We start from the raw sequence: 22194 nt of genomic DNA, 5'->3' as shown, positions 1-22194 counted from the left end.
TTTTCATCGTGTGAAGGAAGAAGATTAGTCTCCATTTGTAAGACAAAGAAGAAATTGAGGATATTAATGTGGATCGAAACTTAAGCTAGATGATCCTAATTTTAAAGGATAGATATGAGTTACTCTTGCAAGAAAAAAGTGATATATATGAAAAATTAAATGTAATGAAACATAGGTCTCACCATGGCATTAAATTAATGGAATCACATGAGATTTCTCCTTTCCTTGCTTAACCCAATCCATTTAGCTTATTATTGTTTAGGTCTCTATAGGTACTTGTTTCTCTTTTCCTTGCTCATAATACACAACTTTCCTATTTAGTTTATCATCGATGAGCTCTCTCTTTGTTCTTATCATTTATGGAAACCTAAACGTATTATCAAACTTATCGGTGAGAATTTTATGTGCCATTTTAGGTTCTTTTTGAGTTGGAAAATGAGTCATGATCATGAATGCTTTTGGTAGTATATGCTTTCACAAGATTGTGCAATAATTGATTATAATTTCCAAATAAGGATCACACGGTGTAGAAGCACTTTTTTTTAAAATATAATTAAATGTTACTATTAGACAAGGTTTCAAGTACGAGAACAAGATTGAGATTGGTTGCCCAAAAGAATGAATATGTATCTATCGTATTAGTTGATAAATTATTAGACTATTTTTTAATTACGTAAATTTTTAAAAATTATTTAAAAATACTAGAAGATTTTTGAAATTTGAAAAGTATAGAAAAATAAGAAAATAAAAGTTACTCATCTATGAAGCCCAAAAACTAAGAAATGCTTATTTACTTAAAACTATTATGAAAGAATCAGAATGGTACCCGAATCCATTTATGATACCGGCTTGGAACTAAGTCGTGTAAATCTACTACCTTGCCGAGTCCTAAAGTGTGCTAACCAGATTCGTATCCCTCAACCACTAGTGGTTGACCTTTCAAAGGAAAAGTTTGGTTAGGAGTGGGAGGGAGTCAATTACAGAAAGAGTAGAAACAAATATAAGGACTGTAGCTTCGACCACGTCAACCATGAAGCTCTCACTGCTGCCAGAAAGTTGTTCATGTGAATGGTAGGATATCTTAGACCGAAGAAAATGGAAGAGCTAAAAACAAATCACTTAGGATGCATCAAAGATACAGTCATTGATTCTCCTAATAGGCCACAGTTATTGCACCCTCATTTAGGATCCCTAGGGAATAAAATCAAGTTGGCTATTTTTGAGCTGAATTTGAAAAAATTTATGCTCGATAAATTACTATTGCAGAAGTGAAATAAAGATCTCTCTCTCTTTTCACTTTTATTCTGCAGTAGTATGAGCAAAAGAAATGGATAGTTAAAGAGTAGGAGAGAGAGAAAGTGAGAAAAATAATAGAAAATTAAAATAAAAGAGATAATAATTACTCATCCCAATTCAGAGAGAGTGAGAGAGAGGAGTAAAAGCTGAAAACTTGAAAAGAAGATAACTAGGGACATTAATTACTGATTTCCCCAAGTTGGATCTATTTTGGATCCGACGCGAATCTTCAAACAACTGGTATAAAGCCGTTTTGGTCAATATGACCAATCCTAAAACGATCAGTATGACTGAAACTAGTTGATATCAGCGCGGGATTAGTCTCGGCCAAAATTGTATCCTTACTCTTAGATGACATATCAGATCTACAGTCCATTATTATTTGCAGGCTGTAATGATTCTTTTTATTTTTTTATTTTTTTGTATTTGAATGTAGTGCACCATTAATTGGTCAATAGCTGCTGACCAATGCAATTCCATAAGAGGAATGAGGGAGTTGGAACGATGGAGTTAGAATTTCTTATTTTAGTTCTAGAAATATATATGAACTGAAAAGAGATGCAATAATTGTATGAACTATTAACTATCTCGTTAGTGAAGTAGAAAAGATTTGCAACCAATATTCTGTAGAACAGAAAATAGCTAGAGTTCCCATTAAAAAGAAGAGTATCAAGTTCTGGACAAAGATAAGAGTATTTTTTTTTCTTTGTAATTTTATCTAAATCTTGCTTCAAAGAGTGTATTCAGTAACAATTTTCTGCAAGGATTCTGCTGACTTCTTTCAAAAGGAAATGATAACATCCAACTGGGGGCCTTGGGCAACTAGTACTCCTTAAGAAGTAATTTTTTTTTTGTCTCTCCCACTTGAATATTAGGGTTCATGAGGACCAGAGCTTTAAATATCCTTTCGCTCATACAGACAACATATTATCCCTTACTTTGTGTCCGTTAGCTAAATGTAATCCTTTTGAACTCTATATGGCTATCGCTTTACAGCTCGAGCATTGAGATAACCCCAGAGCACCAAATAAAAAACTTAAGCAACTTATTTCAAGATTGAGACTGATAATAAAATTTCTACTGTGTGTTCTGCATGGGAAATACGTACGAAGTAACAATATCAATGTAAACCAACCCATTGAGTCTGCAGTGAAACACAGGAGAATGTTAGATAATTTTGCAAACATCAAAGAATTATTAACTAATCATTGTCATGTAGAAAGATGACAAGAGGATGTTCTTTGAAATAAATCTAAATGTTAATTGGCTATATCCTTCCATACATATATCATTGGAAAAACATACCTTTCTACTCTTACATATGGAGGCATAGTCATGGAACTTATGTAACAATCAAGTTCAAGAAGAGATCTTGGTCTACCATGGAAAATAAGGACCTCTCAGATTAGCCAAGGAGACTGCCTGTGAAACCACAGAGAGCTTTTAAGCTGTTGGAAACCTCTAAGAGGTTACAGGCAAGTCATCCTTGGCTATCAAAGATAAGCTCTTATTACCATGTAAGACTTCTCTTCTGCTCTACTGGTCTTGAAGTTAGCTTGTTGTGCTTGCTTTAATATGTATTTATAGTGCACAAAAAGAGAAATCATATTTGCTTTTCTCTTTGTTTTGGCCCACACTGATTTGCCCTGTCAGATTTTTATTATTGTTCCTTCGTATCCCTGGCTGCCTCCTTCGTTCAGAATATATTCTTGTTTTGTATCCATGGATGATTGCTCATTAGAGTCAACTCTACTTAAAGTATTTATTGCTGTGGATCCATTTCCAAAAAGTTCCTTTTGGAGGCGGGAGAGTTATATACTTATATATGCTACAATATTCCTGTTGTAACACACTGGTTAGACAAGTTGGTTGCATTATTTGTGCCATCTAAAGTCTTTCCAAGGTGATGGTTTCAAAAGCAGTGGAAGGCAAAAACGAAGTTATTTCCTTGCTTTCAAATTTTCCTCCTTTGGTAAGATGGGAGAATACTGACCTATTAAAGGGGAAGATGCTCAAAGTTTCATAGAATCTACAGATTAGTCTTATAGGTTTTAAAGATTGTGACCATGAGATGGCTGTAGAAGGATTTGTTAAGCATTATGGACTATGAAACTGTTATTCCGTATAAGCACCACTTCTAAACTATCAAGCAACGGTCACCACCACTAAAGGATATTTGTTTCTCGTATGTGTAGCTCAGCGGTTTCTGACGCACATTGAGGTTAGTTTTTAGTGTTAGCTTTACATTTAAGCAGTACAAATACTACTTTTAGATGTATAATAGTGAGATATGAGGGGATATTAATTGAGAGATCGATACATTAAGACGATCTAAAGATAATATGATAATGCTTTTCAATGTCCTCATTTGGGATAACATTTTAGGCATCACATTAGAGTCACAAAAAAGTATGTGAAATTTAGATGAAAACAAAAAACTTGAATCCTTTCCTATAATCTTATTATATGAAATATTTGCAAATGCTTTCTTTCATGTCAATTGGCTAATTCTTGACTGTCAATCACAATCTAAATGATCCATAAGCTGTATTTGTCGATTATTTCAGCTGCCTTCCTAGTATTTCAGGTTTTGATTACATTTCAATTATTTAAGTAAATGGGTCATACATATAAAATCGGTAAGCCATAAATCTGTTCAGATTGTTACATTAGAATCAATTCATCAGTTTCCTCTTTTGTCTTCAAGTGCCAGTATAAAGGTTCAACATTGTTAAATATTATCGCAGAATTTGATATGTTTGATAAATATTATCGCAGAATTTTCTACAAGGACTCGCGTGGAAACTTGATTTGCATGCTGTTGATGTAATCGTCTGCCGCTATATCTATTAGAAGCTGTAAGTCAGATGCTTGAAAATAAGAAGAGATTTATGTCTAGCATGAGGGATAAGAGCCACTCAGACTAGCCAAGGAGATTGCCTACTAATCCACATGAAGCTTTCAGTTGATTGAACACCTCAAATGGAGATAGGCAAGTCATCCTTGGCTACCAAAGAAACTCTTATCTACATGTAAGAACTCTCTTCCAGTTTATTTGTTCTCTGTTTGGATGCTAATGCTTGCTTCACTATGTATTTATACTTTCAGAAAGTGTACAATTTCATATCAGCTGTCCACCTCCATCTCTTCCTCTAATGCCTGTGGTAGCTTATACTTTCTTCTTCTTTTTTTCATCTGATCTTCTCCATAGACAATATATTCTTGTGCTATTCTGGGTACCACTTCCTCTAAATACATCAATTTGAGTTTCTATGTTTCCTCTAGGGCTGTGCTGTGGATAAAGAACTTCTGAAGGTAGCTAAAAGCTTCGCTATGTTTTGGCGGGAAGCTCACTGCTGGACAAGTTGTTTGGATATGACTTGCCTTGCCCTCTTGGTTCAGACATGGGAGGTAGATGCTTTATTTCCCTATCTTTATTGGACTCCTTTGACATTCTTAACCTTTGGCAGGATTGGAAGTATATTGACCATGATAAAAGGAAGAAGATGCCCAAAAATCTTGGGGATATCTGGATGCTTGCAGTAGTCTACAATACTACCTAAATTCGCACCATAATGAAGTTAAATAGAACTCACCAGCAATACAATGAAGGGCAATATCTTCTATTTTTAATACCATTGCTGAGAGAATCTAGAGTTACAGATAGATTATATCTTGAGAACTGTCACAGTGCTTTGCATGGGGAAGCAACGGCCTTGCAATCGTCAATCAAAGAATCAATGGCCTTGCACTCGTTAATCTTGAGAACTGTTTTTAGACTGTCAAAAACTGGTCAATATGCTTAATGGCATCACCAAATGGACAGGGTTGTTGTTCCCGTCATCAATGATTGTTTAAGAAGGATTAGCAAATCTACTTCTGCCGGCTAACAACTTAGCTAATTATGATGTAATTAATTGGGTTAGTAAGGTGTGGCGCGAGTCTAAGGGTAGTAGTTGGGTTAAGCGGGTTCGGGTCGAATCAATATTATTTAGACACGAACACGATCCGATTAATAAACGGATTGTATTTGGTAAACAAAAACACAACCCGATTAATAAACGGGTAATATGACTTGACCTACCTAACTCGTTTAATAAACAAGTAGGGTTAACACGACTCATCTAACCCGTTTAATATAATTGTTTATATAAAATTTAATATTTACTAATTTATCATATATAAATGGTGTATTATATAAATAAAATAACCTATTTTTAACTCGAAACTCGTACAACATCAACATTATAATCTTAATAATTCATCGTAACAAAATTCTTTACAATATAATAGAGTATAGAACAAAGTTCCAACTCATGAAGTTCTTATTTTATAGTAGTGACAAGCTCGCAGTTTCTTATGAGAACCGTTAAGGCCATCCAAATTGTCTTTCCTTCGTAATTAATGAATGATATGAGATCTGAGAGGAATAGCAAAAGAGAAATTTCTTGTTTGATAGCTCAATGGCCTCATCCATCATCATTGCCTGAGATAGATAGATAGATAGATAGATAGATAGATAGATGTAAGTTTTCTTACAAACATTCTATAAATATGGTAGAACATGCTAAATTTGCTTAATAACATGAAATCCTCGACTAGAACATAGAAGCCATCAATGAAGCAAAACAAAAGCATCTCAAAGGTACATTAAAGATAAATATATAAAAATTATATAAAGTATATTTTCTTTTTATCATTCAAAAGCCTAAAGGCTAGAATTGTATGAAGGGCCAAGTCTCTCTGTATCTTTTTTTATTATTATTCAAGAGCCCGAAGGCTATATATAAGTTGGACAAAGAGTCAATCCTCACTATATCGCTGTAGGGGTTGCCTCAAGACCATCCAAACTAAAGTAGGGATTTGCTAGAACCAAAAAGCTATGCTTTGAAGAGTATGTCATTCAAAACTTGTAGGCAATCAAATGCTTAAACATAGGGAAGCTTCAAAAGCCATGGAGAAGAAGAAACTTTGAATCTCCTCAAAAGAGAATTTCATTATAATGAATTAAATACATCAACAAAAAATAGAAGAAATTTTTGAAAAAGCAGGGCTCGGATTAGCCTTTGACCGATCATATTAGAGATATTCTCCCAACTCTTCTCATCCAAATCAGATCTGTCGTAAGGTCAAATGGCTGCAGCGGTTGTCTTGAGGCCATTTGAGCCGACATACCATCAAAACCCTAATAAAGAGATTCGACAAGGACTAGAAGAAAAAAGAGAAGCATTTTGACTGTCTAACACTTGAAATCACCATATCATCTCCACTAAGAGGCTCGGCCAGACCCGACTCGTTTACTTAAACGAGTTAAACATCAAGCGGATCAGAGGTATAAACTTGAACACGACACGATTAATAATGGGTTAGGCGGGTTGTCTCGTTTATGACCCAAATCCAATTAGACTAAAGTCAAACCTAATTAACAGTCAGGTTATCGTGTTGGGTTATCAGGTTAGGTCAATATTTGCCACCCCTACCTGAGTATGGATCATTTTCAGAAGAAAAGCAATGTAGTTAATCAGCATTGTTGTTTCCACGAAGTTCATCAAATTAGACAATAGAGTTAAGTAAATCTTATTCTTTTAGTTGTTAATTGCATAACGTTCATAAAAGTTTACTAAATATATGGTTAAATATATTAACAATATTTTCTCGATGAAGAAGCCGATGTTTTTTGCATGGACTAACGTCATCCAAGATGCCCCAATTACACTTCCATTATGCACATGAATTGTGTTGTTACTTCTTCGGTCTAATTCATCTAAGAGTTTGATATAAGAAGAGGTTGAACTCTAAAGGTCTGCGTTACTTCTTCCGTTGAGATGAATCATAATGTCGTCTGATTGTTGTTGCAAGTTTCTAATCTCTTACAGTCCTCTCAAATCTCTTGATGTTGCTGAGTCCCAATAATTTGATTGTTTTGTTTTTTACTGTAATCCAACCTCAGAAGCAAGAAACATTTTTGGCAAGCAGAAGATGCCGAAATCCTTTTTCTCACAATATCTAAATCAAAAGAATCTTATACTGAATATTACGCAGTTGTGCGTAATAACATGATGAATAAAGAAATCTACAAAGTTCAGCAATATCTATGGCAATGTAGAGTAGAAACTCCATGTATATAAATAGTTGAGAGGAAAGAGCCAAGCAATTCTCCTCCTCCTCCTCTTTCGGTAACTTGCAATTGTGGCAAATGTAAGTAATAATAGAGAAGGTATGCCGTCAAGTAGCTAAGAAGATTATGCACTGTTACACTAAATCAGGAGGTTAGAGTAAATTCTATTAATTAGACTAAGTAGGTTGGTACCAATAAAGACGTCAATACATTATAAAATAATAATGGATATTATTTGGGGTATAATAAATGATAAAAAAATAGTAAGTGTTATTTAAAAGAGTTACAACTGATACAATCAAATAATATTACATACGAATTTCATGCTGGTGGAGTAAATTAGAGATGTCAGACTCGGACCCGATCCGAGGAGATGGAGCCGCACCCGAACCTGAAGAGATTGAATCAGTAGTAGTAGTAGTAGTAGGGATCAACAATCACTTCAGCAGCGAACGGATCAACAATCGCTGCACTACCGAACAGATCATCAATGGTTGCACCACCGAACGGATCATCAATCGTTGCATCGGTGACCTCCTCGCCTTCCGAGGCCGCCGGATTCCGAGTGGGCTCGTCAACGTCCTCCATCAAGGTGCTGTCCAGAAACTCCGCGAACACCGCCGCGTCGAGATCGAAGTCGTCGTCGTGCGGTGTCGCCGTCGAAGGACATGGCGGATTCAAGAAGTCGGCCGCGTCCGTCTCCGGCGGCGTAGAAGCCGATGGCATTGCAGGATTTCGAGTGGGCTCGAGTGGGCAACGTCGTCCATCAAGGTCGCTGTCTAGAAATTCTTCGCTCCGGCGGCGTAACTCCGGATTTCCTCGCGTCGTCCAGGTCGTCTAAGTCGTCGTCGTCGTCGTCGTGTGTGCGGTGTCGCCGTCGAAGGACATGGCGGATTCTTGAAGTCGGCGGCGTCCGTCTCCAGCGGCGTAGAAGCCGATGGCATTGGATCCGGCGTAGGCATGCCGTAGTCCGTGACGAAGTCCGATGATGAAGGACAAGCGGGCTTCCCAGCTTCGGTGTCGGACGTAGGAGTTACCGGCACCGGCACCGGCACCGGCGTCATCGGGATGGTCCATGCCGTGCTGTAGTCCCCCCAGCGGGTGGAAAGACAAGGCGGATTGGGGAAATCGACAGTGGTGTCGAAGTCTGAGGAAGGAGCAGCCGGACTGAGGAAGTCGGCGATATTGAAGGAACCCCGTGTAGAAGTTGCCAAGCCAACATAGCCAGAAGTGGACGGGAAAGTAGGGTTTTCCGCCGCCGCAGCCGCCGCCGCATGTTTCTTCCGGCTAGAGGAGATGGCCTGTGCGCTCTTCTTGATCAAACACAGGACGGGCTCTTCACACTGCACGCGCGCATACATTATCCAATTATTTATTAAGAATTCAATACTAACACTGCAGAAAAGAAGAAAAGAGGTTTAGAAGATTTGATATATACCGGCCGAGTAGAGGCGTTGATGGGAGGAAGCTCGTACTCGTACATGACCCAGCCGTTGCTCTTCTTCCTCTTCCTCGTAGGTCTATCACCATCCTCCTCGCAGAGGCAAAACGAAAGCATCTGCTTGTACCCGAGAATCCGGCCGCTTTCGCTTTCGATCACCGGATTCTTCTTCTCAGCGTACCAAGTCCCCGAACCAGCGCGGCGGATCGTGTAGCCGGACTTCTGGTTCTGGAGGGTTCGGTGCGAGAAAAAGTAGCCCGTCTCCTCGTCCTCGCCGACAAGATTCCACGGCTCGGTCGAGTAGACCTCGGCGCTGACGATGGCGTCGGTGCAGGAAAGGGGAACCTTTCGGACCCAGTTCTTGAGATAACCATCGATGAGCTCCTGGTCGGTGGGGTTGAATCTGAATCCGCAAGGGAGGAGGGCGTCGAGCGATGGTGGTCTTCCTGCGCGCATTGTGGAAGAAGGTAGGGTTTGGAGTTGACGGTTGACGGTTGACGGTTGACGGTTGGAAGAAGACGAAGAAGAAATCAAGAACTCTCTCAGCTCTGAAGAGGAGTGATTGAGCCGAGGTGAGGCTTATATATAAAGGGCATTATTGTCTTTTTCGTAAATAGTAGTTCCCAATGGGTGTCGGAAAAAAAGACGAGTCATTCCCTAATCGGAGAGATAAACATCAAATCATCTATATTGAATTCTTCGATCTGTAGAACCTGAAATTTAATCATCTATATCTTATAGTTTCATTCTTATGTAGCCTTGAGAAACATTAATCTATTGGACAAGAGCGGCCTATTATGCTTGCCCATGAGATTAAGGAACTTTTTAATAAGTTTTTGTTCCTCTTAAGCTGTGTGTGGTTTCTGAACTTTTCTATTGATAATCTGGACTAGGTTTTCTTCTGCAACTACAAACGATCCAATTTTGTGTTAAGATGGAGAAGTCGGAGACGTGATAAATCTTCAAGGTTGGCTTGGAATTAACGAGTTTTGGACTAATGTAAAGATATTGTATCCAAATTGCTATTTATCTAATATTCAGATATAGATATTAGATGAATAGCAAAATTTAAAATCATATCCTAACTAAACAGATAAAGATAATTTTCGGATAGAGGATTAAATCTTAAACAGATGATCAAATTTTAAACTAATTATAATATTTTATTTAGACACGATTAACACAAAAATAATAAGAATTTCAAAAAGAATAAATTTTTTGCATGTCAAATACATATAATATTAGCAAAATTAATCTCTAAAAATAATATATAACACATCATTATTAACAATATCAGTATTCACTATTTAAATAAGCAAACTAAAAATTATTAATCATTCAAAAAAATGCGGATAAATAAATATCCGATATTCGTATCGGAATCCAAATCCGAAAATTATATTCGACCCGAATTCGTATCTAGTTTTTGTTTTTCAAAAATGCTATCCATATTTGGATCAGATAGAATTTTTTTATTTGAATTCCATTTGAATCAAGCCGGATGGCGAGTCGGGTTGTGTTTTTTTAAAGGAAAGCACGTAAGTAAGTTAATTCATTAACTTCCAAGAGTAACATTAATATCATTAACTTCCAAGAGTAACATTAATACAACATGATACACAGGGAATAAAGTGACTTTTTAACACAAGCTCCACTTAGCCTACAATAAACAGCTCAATAATTTGAAACAGAGCATCAAGCTCGGAGCACAATACAAAATTAAAATAAAAAATAACTCAAGAAATTCCCACGAGCAAAGAGGCTTGAGTCAGCCTATAGATTGCATCAATCCAACAGACATGGCCATGAGAATTCTCAAAGGTAGGAGAATTGAAGATCACCCACCAAGAATAATAAGATAAAGAAAAAAGACATACAACACTCAGAATCATTAGCACTGCTGTGGACCCCCCAAAAGTATGATGCTTATGACCAAATAGAGATATTAGAAACATAGACGCCGGCGAGCACATGTTGCTACTGTGAACCGATCCCGAACCCTCTCCTCGTCTAGAGTAGCTTCACCCACCTGGCATGGCGGTGATGCTAGTAGGCAGATGGGCACTAATGAGTGAGAGGTTAGCAGCAGCAGAGGAAAAAAGGGGAGAGATGTGGCAGTTGATTTTCCTCCTTCGAGAGGGAAAAGATCTTGAAGAAGAGCGATAGTGAAGGAGATGATCATAGCAACATCGAGGGGATTTCATACAGTAGTGAAGAGCGACTATGGGAAGCAGTGACGGCGAGCGTAGAGAGGAAAGACGGTAAGTGTAATGAAGAGCGGTGGTGTGTGTGGTGAGGAACAGTGGTAGGCATGGTGAGGAGCGATGTTGGGGAGCAATGGCGTGCTAAAAAGGAAAGATGCCGTGAGCTTTTGGGAAAAGGAGAGGAAGAAGAGAGAAAAAGGAAGAGAGAAAGAAGGGTTCTCCTCTCCTGACAGGCTAGGGGAGGGTAGCGAAAAAAGCCTCGTTGACGACAACGACAAGGGAAGAAATTCCTTCTAGAGGGAGGGAATACTTACGCCAAACTCAAGCAGAGTTAGGGTTGGTGTGTAGCTGAACTAGAGGCTCGATGGTTTCTGCAGGGATTGGGGTCCGATTGGAGTTAATCCTACACGTTTTAACCCTTAGTGTGGTTGCATTGCAAACTAACTTGGCCCCCATTTAAGTGAAAAAGATTTAATTGATTAACTTCTCTCTGTCACAGTAAGCGCCAGTATTTAGCAGTCACAATTTGAACAGGGAGGTAGGGAAAAGAACCTTATTTCTATGCGTAGCTGATTAACCTCACAAGCAATATAATTAATATTTAAGAATGCAAAAAGATAAAAGGAAAATACAATCATCAATTATGGCCGCAGTAGCGCAAGGAGTTGGATGCCGATTGATGCAAATTTTAAGATCTGATCGGCGGACCACCGTAACTCCGTAAGCGTATAATATATATATATATATATATATATATATATATATATATATATATATATATATTGGAATTTTAAAAGAGCCAAAGAAAAGTATTGGTTTAACCGATTAGAGAGAGAGAGAGGATATATAAATTGGAGAACTAAATGGAAGCAGAAGGGAAAGGAGAGGAAGAGATAGAGAGAGGAAATAGAGTCATCTGGGGTCTCAGGAGAAATGGGTCTTCCTTAAAAATCGTTCTAATCAGAAAAATATATACAAGAAACAGCCTTTGGGATGATCGGATTGGTTTCTCTTTTGGTTGGTGGATTCATCATCATCCCAATCTCGGAATTTGATTTAGTATTTTTGCTTGATTTGACTGTTTGGAGGTGGATGGGAAGGAAAAGGTGGATTCTTGGTGTGGAATGTGCGCAGAATAGCACTTCTTTGGTGGTATCTGGGGTTTGATCGGTTATTTTGAGTTGGGTGTCCGTTTTTCTTCTTTTTATGCGATTTTTTTTAATCTTGGTTTAGATCAGAATGCGTGGCTTGATGTGATCATCGATTGTAGATGTGTAGGTATTTGAGGCATTTGGCATGTCTGATAGAGTAAGGATCTTGATAGTATGTTTCTGGGCATATATATAATGTTCTTTATCTAATAAAATCTTGAGTTCGTTGTCTAAGATTTTAATGGGTATATCTCCTTTTATCAGTATAGGTCAATGAGTTAGGAGTAGGTGAACTTTGTGCTGAGTTCATACCATCTTCATTTCTTTCTGAAGTATGCAAAATAAAGTATTATTAATACTTACATTTGTGCTTTATTTTCTCCTTTTAAATTGGTTTCTTGTTTGATGGATTGAATTCTTTGTAGCTTGGAAGAACTGTATAAAGTTTTTGTTTTTCCTCTCTCAGTTTTATGCAATAAACTTTTTTTTTCTATACTAAATTGTAAAGATGCATATCTTCAGTCGTTTTTTAGTTGAAATTTGAAAATTTTGTGTATGGCATTCTTTCTTGGATTTCGATCTTCTGTTTTTCTTTTAGATTTTGAGAATTAAGTTTTCTTATTTGTTAGGTGGTTTCAAGACTTTGATTAGAGACTTCTTTGCAGGTGGGATCTTGAATCTTGACATTTGTTGAAGTTGAGATTCTACTTGTCAAACAAACCCAGTCGAACTTGGATACTATTGAAGTACAAATCTCATTTTTCCGCTTTCATCATCGGAGAGGTGGATCCCATTTATTTTGGAAAAAAGCATTAGAATTCTTTCTTTCAGTTTGTTGAAGAGAAATGATGACTCAAAACCAGGATAGAAGCACAACTATAAGTGGATGACTTAATTGCAAATTTGCAATGACCAACAGGGATAGGGAAAAAGAGGGAGAACTAGTCTAGGTGGAGTAGAATCTGGTGATGCAGAGATTCATGCTGTCAACATTTGAAATGGGTTTGCCTCAAGTATCGCCAAATATAGCCGATGAAGTTACGGCAACACTAAGCATATCTGCATCAACTCCTCCTCACTTTGGTCGTGTTAGCGGCCGTGATTTGGATGCGCTGCATGGGAAAGGAACAAATGATCCGTTTAAATATAGGAATGACATTGGTGGAACCACAAGCTTCCTAGGGCTGAAGTTTGATTCACAGGGTACAAATGGCAGGCTTCATCCAAAATCGGGACAAACAGTTCATAGGCCTGCAATGCAGGTTTTGGGTTTTGAACCGGGTCATCTGGGCACAGCTTTCAGTGGTTTTGATGAAGAAGTATCAGATGAAATTCGTTCATCTTCATCTGCTAATAGTTCTGCTTCTTCAATTGATCCACATGGGCCTAGGAAAAGGTTACTGTCTCCTTTAAATAGTACACTTCAGAAGCAATTCCATGGTGATTTCTTGGATATTGGTTGCAGTGATGCTCAAGCTGGTTCCCTTGACTTGGTTAGGAAAGACAGTAAATTAAACTCTCACAATCATAAGAAAGCAAATATTGGAACCCCTGGTTCCTTTAGTTCTGTAGTTTGGCCTAGCTCTAGATTCTCAAATTTGAATAACTTGGATAATAGATTGACTTGCAATTTATTCAGTGATTGTCCTTTGCTTGAGCAAAATGAGCCCTCTCCAAAGAAGGAACACATGCAAGCTTTGTCCTTCTCTCCTCTGGGACCTAAATGGGTTGAAAGACTGAAAAATGCAGGAAGTCAGAGGGATATCATGGATGATATTCAAAGTGATCTTTTGGCTTTGAAGGATTTGAAAGGACCAAATGGCAGAAGTGGAACTGACGTTTTATTATTTACTGATGAAGATCATATTAAGACAAAGGATATATTGGAACAAAATAACAAATTTCATGATGAGTCAGGTCAACTTAAACCAAAAGGAACATTATATAGAGGTCGAAATTGGGATACTGACTCTGTTCCAATGTCTAGTTCCATAAATCATGCTAAAAGATTGAGTGTTCTTCCTGTTAGGAGGTCACTAGTAGGTTCCTTTGAAGAGTCGCTCTTGTCTGGTCGCCTCTCATCTGGAAAAGATAGTCAGGTTTCCAATCAAATCACTGATATGTGTCTTGGTTCCCAATTTGGTGTTTTCAGATGAATGACTTTGTCTTTTCTTTGTTTCTTATGATTGTAGAGGATCGATGGTTTTCTAGCTGTGTTAAATGTGACTGGTGGTAAATTTTCACCACCATCTCAGAGAATTCCATTTTCAGTGTCCACTGTGGATGGTGATAGCTCGTTGCTGTACTATGCATCAATTGATCTTATGGGGAGCGCACCTAAAAGTAAGAAGAAAGGCCGGAAATTGAGAAGAAGCCTTAGCAACAAGGATTCTCGAATGGCCAAAAGTCGCTTGTGCATTCCCATGAAGGGGCGAATACAACTGGTACTAGGACTCTTGGCCTTCAAAATTTGATTTTTAATGATGTAAGTTAGGGGTAAACATTGTTTTAATCACTTGCTATTAGTGCATTACGTGGTGCACTGGTGCTTAGTTAGTGACTCAGTGTACAATATAATTGGTGAGGCTGATTGTCTAGCTGATGCACGCGACAAATCTTAAAAGCATACATGTAACTGAGACTACATCATGCTACTCGTAGAATGAGTCCTTGCATGAACTGATTTATATGCTCCAAGTGTTATGCAATCAACATGAGTTCCTGCTAGACCTTTCAATTCTTAACTCTTGTCCATCTCACTGTCTTTATTATCTAGTAAACTATCTATTATATGGTTAGGTGTTTTCTATTCAACACTGCAAGAGTTTCTATATTCTTTTAGAGGCCCTAATACCTATCTATTTTGTTATAAATTGTAATGCCGACATGTTCTCATGTATTCTATTTGCAAAAAAATTCAATTTTTGATCATCATGATGCAGCTGACATAGTTAGAAAGGAGCATTAGCATCGTAGTATTTATTTAGCAAGACGAAAAATCTAATGATGTACATATAAGCTCTTTTAGCTAAAATAAATTCTGTGTAATGACTAATGAGCATGCTCACGTAGCATGGAGCTTTTAGATGGTTTGATATTTATAATGTACTTCTTCATTCTTTCTTGCAGCACGCCGATTGGTAACAACACATTGGCAATCTTATTATTTGCATCTTAGTATACACTATATAGTTATATATGAATAACAATGTACAGATTTTATGTGGAGAGAGGATATTTTAAATTTTCCTTTGTTTGCATATCCTGACAGGTCCTTAGCAACCCAGAAATGACTCCCCTCCATACATTCTTTTGCAACTATGATTTGAGTGACATGCCTCCAGGAACTAAGGTATGGGATAGCATTACTTTTTCTGATTTTGGAGACGATTATATACCTTTTTTTTGTGTATATATATTTTTCTGATATGAATTGCCAGAATGAGACTCTTTTCTGTTGTTTTTACAATTCTTGATATTCTTTTATGCCTTATAATCATCGTATCTACTCATCTAATTGCATTAATTCTAAAATGGGCAGACTTTTATGCGCCAAAAAGTTACCCTAGCTTCCTCAGGGTCCCTGCTGAATCAATTGAAAGAAGAAAACAAGGATCATGACATGAATGTTGGGCATAAATCTTCAGCACTTTCTAACGGACGTGAACATATAGATCACAACAGAGGGTCTACTGAATGTAATGAATTCGAAATTAGATGCTTTAGTTATTGAGATCATGAGACTGTCAGCTTAAATTTGAATTTCCAAACTGAAAACTCTAGTTACTGAGATCGATCTATGCTTTGCAGGTTGTATACACAGTGATCTGCCAAATGAATCACAAAGTGAAGTTCAGAAAAACTCCATATATTTCTCATCTGAGGACAGTCTTGGACAACCAGATCCATGTAATTGTTGCATGAATGGGAAATATAGCTCCGAATTTAACAGTAATCAGTCTCAAAGAACTTTTGACACCAGTCAGTTTGATAGATGTCATCTAAGTGACAGAGCATCTAGTCATTATTCACTAAGTAATAATAACGCAGCTTGTGGCGGTGTTCTTCGTTATGCTCTGCATCTGCGTTTTCTAAGTCCCTCTTCTCGGAAATCATCGAAATCGATGCAAAGATGCTTATCTGATATGTCATCAGGACCATGCAGTAACAATATGGAGACTGAGGGGAAGCAGCGTTACTATTTGTATGATGATCTTAGAGTTGTGTTTCCTCAACGCCATTCAGATGCAGATGAGGGGAAGGTATGGTAACTTTAGAATGCTTATGTAAGTTGTGCTGATTAAACCTTAGTTCAAAATTTAGGTTTCAGTTTTAGTTATGGCTTACTTGAAAAATGAAAAGTTCCTGTCATTTTCGGTGTTAGTTTTGTTCTATCAGTTTCAGATTTCTTTTGATAAATAGCCTTATTTATCTTAATCCTCAAGGCATCACATGTAATCTAATATCATTTAAGCAATAAAACTGATATTGAGTTAGGTACAAGTTGAATTCAAGTCAAATCCAACTTTCAATTTAAAACATGCATTAAAAAAATTATTATTCTGTTTCGGTTGGATGCTAATTTCGGGGGCTACTTTGGATCGGATAGGACTGAAATAAAACATTTCGGCAAAATGTCTCATTTTCAAATGAAACTTCAAGCCATCATTAAACATTGAATAGCTTCTAATAGGCTATGGTTTATCATTCATTGTCTTGGTGGACTCTTTTCGTTCCTTTTCTTCTATACCTTTCTATCTTCAGTTATCCAGAGATAATTGGATGAAGTTGTTGCTGAAACTTGATTGGTATCGTGCATCTAATCTTCAACTTAAACTTGACTTAAATTTGTGCAACATTTCTTCAATATCTTTCTTCTAATGAGTTGACAATATGACAATCTCTTTTACAGAAAATATATGTAAGGACTAAGGAGTATTGTACAACAGATCTCCTGTTTCTTTATCCTTCTAAATACATATATTTTCAACACAAGAAAAAGGAACAATCTATCTAATTAAGGTTTACAATTGCATGCACTAAATTGAGCATGTAATGCCCTTGTTAAGAATATAATGATAGAATTATGCATGCTCATGGATGATGGCTGTGAGAAGCATGTTAATTAACAGGAACAAACCACTGCACTTGGAAGTTATTTAAATTGAATTTATTTAATGAAGATATAGTTGCCTTTCAGCCAAATTAAAGTTGAAAAGAAGGTTTATTGCTAACCAAACTCAATAGACCATCTCTTGAGTTTTGATATTCACTCTTCATCAGCATTGCTATAGAGATTCTTTTGTTACATGACCTTTTCAATCGACCTCTCTATTGTTGCGTGATACCATAATATGTGATGTTAATTATGTTACAAAAGTTCTTCTCCCAACCTATTTCCTCGAGTAGACAAGGAAGAGCTCATCACTTGTGTTTTTATTTTGGTATACGATCATAAGTTTGATGGGATTATCACTGACCTTTACCTCTTTATAGGTAATTCTTGGCGTATATTTCATTCATCTAGTTCGATTTTTCCAATACCATTTTACGTGATAATTTTCTTTTTGTCTTTTTTTTTTTGTCTTTTTTTTTTTTTTTTTTTTTTGTGAGCAAGCTAACCTTTCTTTTTATGTGGCTTGTGGCAGTTAAAAGTGGAACACCATTTTCCAGCAAATCCGAAGTTTTTCGATATAAGCAACTGTTAGGTACATGAATCACCTTCTTGGTGTCTTGCTTCATAGCATCATCGCATTGCTAAATTGTAGATAGCTTGGACCACGCTGGCCATCAACGATGTTCTTCAACCTTATGTATAGAAATTTCTTTTGGAGAAATCTTCCCGATTTCTGATTCATTTGCTTGCAAATGTCCTATGGGAGTGTCCGACTATGGTATCACTGAAGAAATCAAACTTGGTACTGTTGGCTCCTTTTGATCCAATGATTAAGAGTGAGCAGGTAAGAAATTTGCTCCTTCATGTTCTGGATTTGTTTACAATCTGGTTTGTCTTGCAAAGAGCCAAGCACAGGTTTCGAATAAGGTATGGCCTGATCTTTTACTTGAATTGATGCTAGATGTTTATAATTTTACTTAAAACTTCATCTGGTGAATAAAGCCGTGAGAATAACTGAACTCATACAATCTAATTTAGGTGACTGTGGAGCTTCCTAAAATTGGCAACCTGAATTACCTCAGCAGTGTCTTACATTCCAATTTAATGCACCTAGTTTATGTATAGATCCTGCTAACCACTTCTAGTCAGATTTGGATCGTGCATGAGAAATGAAAGTTTCATCCATTGTTCCCTCCATAAACCAGAGTCCAAAATTTAAATGGAAAATAACAAAGAGGAAGCTTTTGAACTTTGAAAGACTCTGGAATTGGCATTTACTATCTCACACATCTACTCCCAAGTCATGGATAAGAATATACATCCGTGTATAGATATATCTTTACATTGTTTGCCAGATAAAATGGTATTTTACATATTTGACTGATGACATTTTCTTTAATACCTATCTGTGCTTATATTAAGAATAAAATTCATAAGTAATTAGTATCTGATACTAGTCATCAGCTGAAGAGTAAGTGTTGTATATATATCTGGCACAAAGAGTTTAAGTGGCAACAAGTCTTTATTATTCTCTCCCCCATAACTTCAAACAATCAACAGTATCATGAACACCACACTGACAGCCACCACCAATATGACCTAAATATCTTCTCTCCTATCATTGTTGTTTCTATCTCAGCTTGCAGATATGGGTGGTGGCAGCGGTGGTGGTCATTGTGGTTAAGATGAGCAGTCGACAGTGGGAGAGGGGATAAATAGACTGGTGATTAGTGTAATAAAGCTTGGGGAAAGGAGATCATCCCTGGGTTGATAATGGAAGAGGAAGGAAAATATTTAGTGATACACATAATTCTAATTTTATTTTGGGAAGTTGCATTGCAAATCCTAGATTTTAATAATATTATGTTTCATGCCCTATATTTTAGGTAAATGTTTGCCTGCTAGGTAAGAGCAGTACCGTATCAAACTTTTTTTTTTTAAAAGAAACACCATGAGAGGGATCTAACCCCAGAAGGTCTAGTGGGAATTCATAAACAATGGTATATTCTGCTTATTTGTCTTGATTATTGAAAATACTCTTACTTTAATCTATGGACCTCTCTCCCTCATTTTCTACATGAATTTTGTGCATCTACCATCTAGACCAAGAATTTGATGCCATTGAGGATCTGACTTCTGAGAGGTATCAGCAGATTGATGCAAGTATCAAAGAAAATAACCGCAAGGAACCTATGGCTCAATAGCAAAATTTTGGCTCCATGTTGGGCAAGATAATAGGATGAAGCTATGAGAGAAAACATGAAAAATCCTTTCCAGGGAATATAAACTTTTTGTAAGTTTTCATGGTGAATACAGAATTCCATCCTTTATATAAAAGTTGTACCTTGTCTCTTTTTACCTTTTCAAACTGTGTAATAGCTTCACCAATTTGTTTAATCTATTTATTTTTACTCCTTTTTTTCTTTGGCTCTCTACTTTCTCTATGTTTATATTCTTGAGACATTATCTCTATTTATTTATTTGTTTACTTTTTTTTTTAGAAAAAACTGGTAGGGCAATTAAATTCATCAGCTAGCATTTAGCCAAACTGTCAGTGCAGATTCTACAATCTTGATCTGGATAATTTTTGACACCTTTAATGTAGAAGCTTGAATATTAAATTTCAGATTCCTCGAGGGCTGAGGATTTATAGCATCATGAAATATTTCAGCAGGATAATGCAATCACTGAGGGATATCTACTGCTACTTATGCTTCATTATTTTAGTACAACGAGTTGGGGGCTTATTTATCCTTCAGTGTGTAAGAAATCAAATAGCAGCCTTCAGGTCTTGGATTATTGTGGTGGTTGCAAATCCTGCAGAGTAGAAGTATGTACAAATAGGATTCATTTGGTCTTCAGATAGACAAATACCAAGAAGGAAAGTGAACTCTATGAACCTCTGCAACTTTCCTCACTGCCCCTTTTAAGTAGTTTTCTGAGACATTCCTGCCATAAGAGAACAACCAATTCCTGCCAAATCACACTTAATGCTCACTAAGAATTTTTGTACTCAATCTGGATAATGAGGTTCTCACATGATGTCTAAATGCGAATAATATCAAGCATTTTGGTTGGTATCCTGCCTGTTAGTTTGTTTCCATTTAATTGTCTGCGAGAAAAGTTGATAGTTTGAATTAGCCATAAAGTACAGACTTAATTTTTTATTTGATGAAGCTTAATTTGGTATCTCATTTTCCATAACATTTCAACTGTGGTTGTTTTGAAATTATGAAGACCTAGTCACAAATGTTTAAATGTTTAAATTTGAGGAATTGAAGTTGGAACTTGTCATTCTGTTACTATCTGCCTTCTTTTTGACAGAACTCTTTTATCTTCAAATTTATGATATCAAGTATAACTGAAAACTTATAGGGTGTGGAACAATTGATAGAATAACCCAGAACAAATTCAGAGTGAAAATTTTCATCAGTTGAAGCTTTAGAGATATAGTAGCAAACTGTGGAGATAAAGATTAGAAAAAGTGTGCCATTGAAACATTCATGAATTTAATTGTTCTGAGATCAGAAAAGAAAAAAAGTTAGGAGATGATGCCAATTGATCCTTATATTTATCAATTTATTTGCCAGAAGTGCAGGTACCACCACTACTTTCATATGATTGAAGACTTCCAAAAGTTTTAACACATGCATACTCTATTAAATTTCACTTCCAAAGGGTTTTCTCATGCAAGGAATGAAGGGTTGAAGGATGAGAAAAACTTACAAAAGTCTCAAGGATTTAATGTTTCCAAGAGAAGAAGGTATAGTTCCAGTTAACATGTTCTGCTGAAGGTCCAAGCTCACCAGCATCCCCACAGTTTACCCAATTCCTTTGGAATAGTTTCCCATAAATCTCCCTGCAAATTAAATTTATTTTATGTCCTAATTTGATTAGCACCTTTTCAATAATATCTCATCATCAGAGATATTTGATGTATCTCTGATTGCAAACATAGGGTTTTTTTTTTTTTACTTTGGGAATCTTACATAATTGCCACTTAAAATTATTTTAAAAAAAAATCATAACCGGCATTATATTCTTTAAAATATCATAATTGCTATCGAAATTATTGTGATCTTTCAAAAATATCATTATTTTAGTTAAATCTAACTAATCATGATTAAAACACAACTCAAGACTATTTCACCAATAATTTAAAAGCTACCTAGTATTATACACAATACTATTATATACGAGACAAATAGTACAATGAAATATACTTTACTTTATGTGACACAAAAATTATTGATAAATATTTTACATTCTAAACTTCGAAAAGGTAAAGGGTATTTTAGGGCGTGGGATCGACCGTTGGTGTCCCGACTTGATCCGATTCGGTGCCACCGCTTAGTCGATAAGTCATACTCACTGTGAATAGCGATAATTCTAAATCATTCTTTATTGGATCTTGTGGTCCCAGTGAAGATGAAGTCCTAAACGGTGGAGGTTGACCCATCTCTGTTGTTCAAAATGTTGGTATATATATTTATTAATCTTAATAATAATCCATTAGGAATATTTTGTTAATAATTAATCACAGTGGCAATTCTAACATAGTCAAAAGGTTTTAATAGCAATTTTGATATTTTAAAGAATGAAGTGATAATTGTGATATCTTGAAAGGCAATTATATAAAAATCCCAACTTTCTTTTATTTTAAATTTTATTTTGTGATAAACAAATAAAGAATGCAAATTTTGCAAAAAGCACCTTACCATTATTTGTGAAAAAAAAAGTGTGGAAATAAGTCCTTACAAGTATTGAAATAACTGGGTTCAGTTCTCAAAATAAATAAATAACTTCTTACGAGCATTGAAGCTTTGCCAACATTAAGCCACTAAGAACACCCAATCCCAATTTATTAA

General features: G+C 36.4%; 1 protein-coding gene across 12 annotated transcripts; it reads left to right on the top strand.

Annotated features, from left to right (window-relative positions):
- Positions 1–11937: 11937 nt before the first annotated feature.
- On the top strand, positions 11938–21238 carry LOC140769081 (uncharacterized). Of its 12 annotated transcripts, none has more exons than XR_012105849.1 (7): positions 11938–14309; positions 14403–14654; positions 15482–15562; positions 15752–15908; positions 16021–16472; positions 17859–18170; positions 20917–21238. XR_012105849.1 is itself a non-coding variant. In XM_073109637.1 (7 exons), the coding sequence occupies exons 2-7, from the start codon at positions 13179–13181 to the stop codon at positions 17916–17918; spliced, it is 2133 nt and encodes a 710-aa protein (XP_072965738.1). In that variant the 5' UTR covers positions 11938–12076; positions 12876–13178; the 3' UTR covers positions 17919–19895. The 12 variants fall into 12 exon arrangements, 5 of the variants coding, with proteins under 5 accessions (XP_072965738.1, XP_072965739.1, XP_072965737.1 ...); XR_012105844.1 differs by having other exon boundaries at positions 17859–19619; positions 20925–21238; XR_012105843.1 differs by having other exon boundaries at positions 17859–19619.
- The last annotated feature ends 956 nt before the right edge of the window (positions 21239–22194 follow it).

This window comes from Typha angustifolia, chromosome 10 (genome assembly GCF_048772165.1).
Source record: "Typha angustifolia cultivar Huaian chromosome 10, ASM4877216v1, whole genome shotgun sequence".
Classification (NCBI taxonomy): Eukaryota; Viridiplantae; Streptophyta; class Magnoliopsida; order Poales; family Typhaceae; genus Typha; species Typha angustifolia.
The sequence above is the reverse complement of the archived record's forward strand: the minus strand, read 5'-3'. Positions and strand labels throughout refer to the sequence as shown.